The sequence below is a fragment of the Rhincodon typus genome, unplaced genomic scaffold, assembly GCF_021869965.1.
Source record: "Rhincodon typus isolate 14 unplaced genomic scaffold, sRhiTyp1.1 hic_rhity00009876, whole genome shotgun sequence".
Classification (NCBI taxonomy): domain Eukaryota; kingdom Metazoa; phylum Chordata; class Chondrichthyes; order Orectolobiformes; family Rhincodontidae; genus Rhincodon; species Rhincodon typus.
This window is the reverse complement of record NW_025975514.1, coordinates 6,538-6,949: the sequence shown is the minus strand read 5'-3', so window position 1 is coordinate 6,949 and position 412 is coordinate 6,538. Positions and strand designations below refer to the sequence as shown.

The 412-nt window shown below is 61.7% G+C and overlaps 1 protein-coding gene across 1 annotated transcript in view; it reads left to right on the top strand.

The window, feature by feature from the left end:
* The first annotated feature begins 226 nt into the window (after positions 1-226).
* slc50a1 (solute carrier family 50 member 1) overlaps positions 227-412 on the top strand; it is a 4,031-nt gene continuing 3,845 nt past the window's right edge. The window contains exon 1 of the mRNA XM_048594473.1: positions 227-354. Within this exon, the coding sequence (XP_048450430.1) occupies positions 280-354 (75 nt within the window). The 5' untranslated portion in view covers positions 227-279. The remainder of the gene's footprint in view (positions 355-412) is intronic.

The window sequence follows — 412 nt, the reverse complement described above, 5'->3', positions numbered from 1 at the left end:
TCTCTCCCCCCTCTCTCCCGCCCCTTCTCTCTCTCTCCCCCCGCACCGGGACTAGGCCTCATGTGGAGCCTGGGGCTCTCCACCAACGCAGCCTCAAGCTGCACCCGGTGGGGGGTGTTATGGGGGCGTTTGAGTGAATTGCAGAAAGCTTGAGGCTGTTTGACAAGCTCCGTTTCTGTTGCCCCCTCTTCCCCCACCCCCCTGCCCCCCTGCCCCCCTGCCCCCCTCAGTAACTGTGGATGGCTCTACTATGGCCAACTCAAAGGAGATTGGACGTTGATGACGGTCAACTCCATTGGCGTCTCTCTGCAGATCTGCTACATCCTGGCCTACCTCTACTTCAGCAACGAGAAGGTAGGTGCTCGGCCATGGACCTCCCCCTCAAATGCCCCTGCAGGTGGAGGGGGGGGGG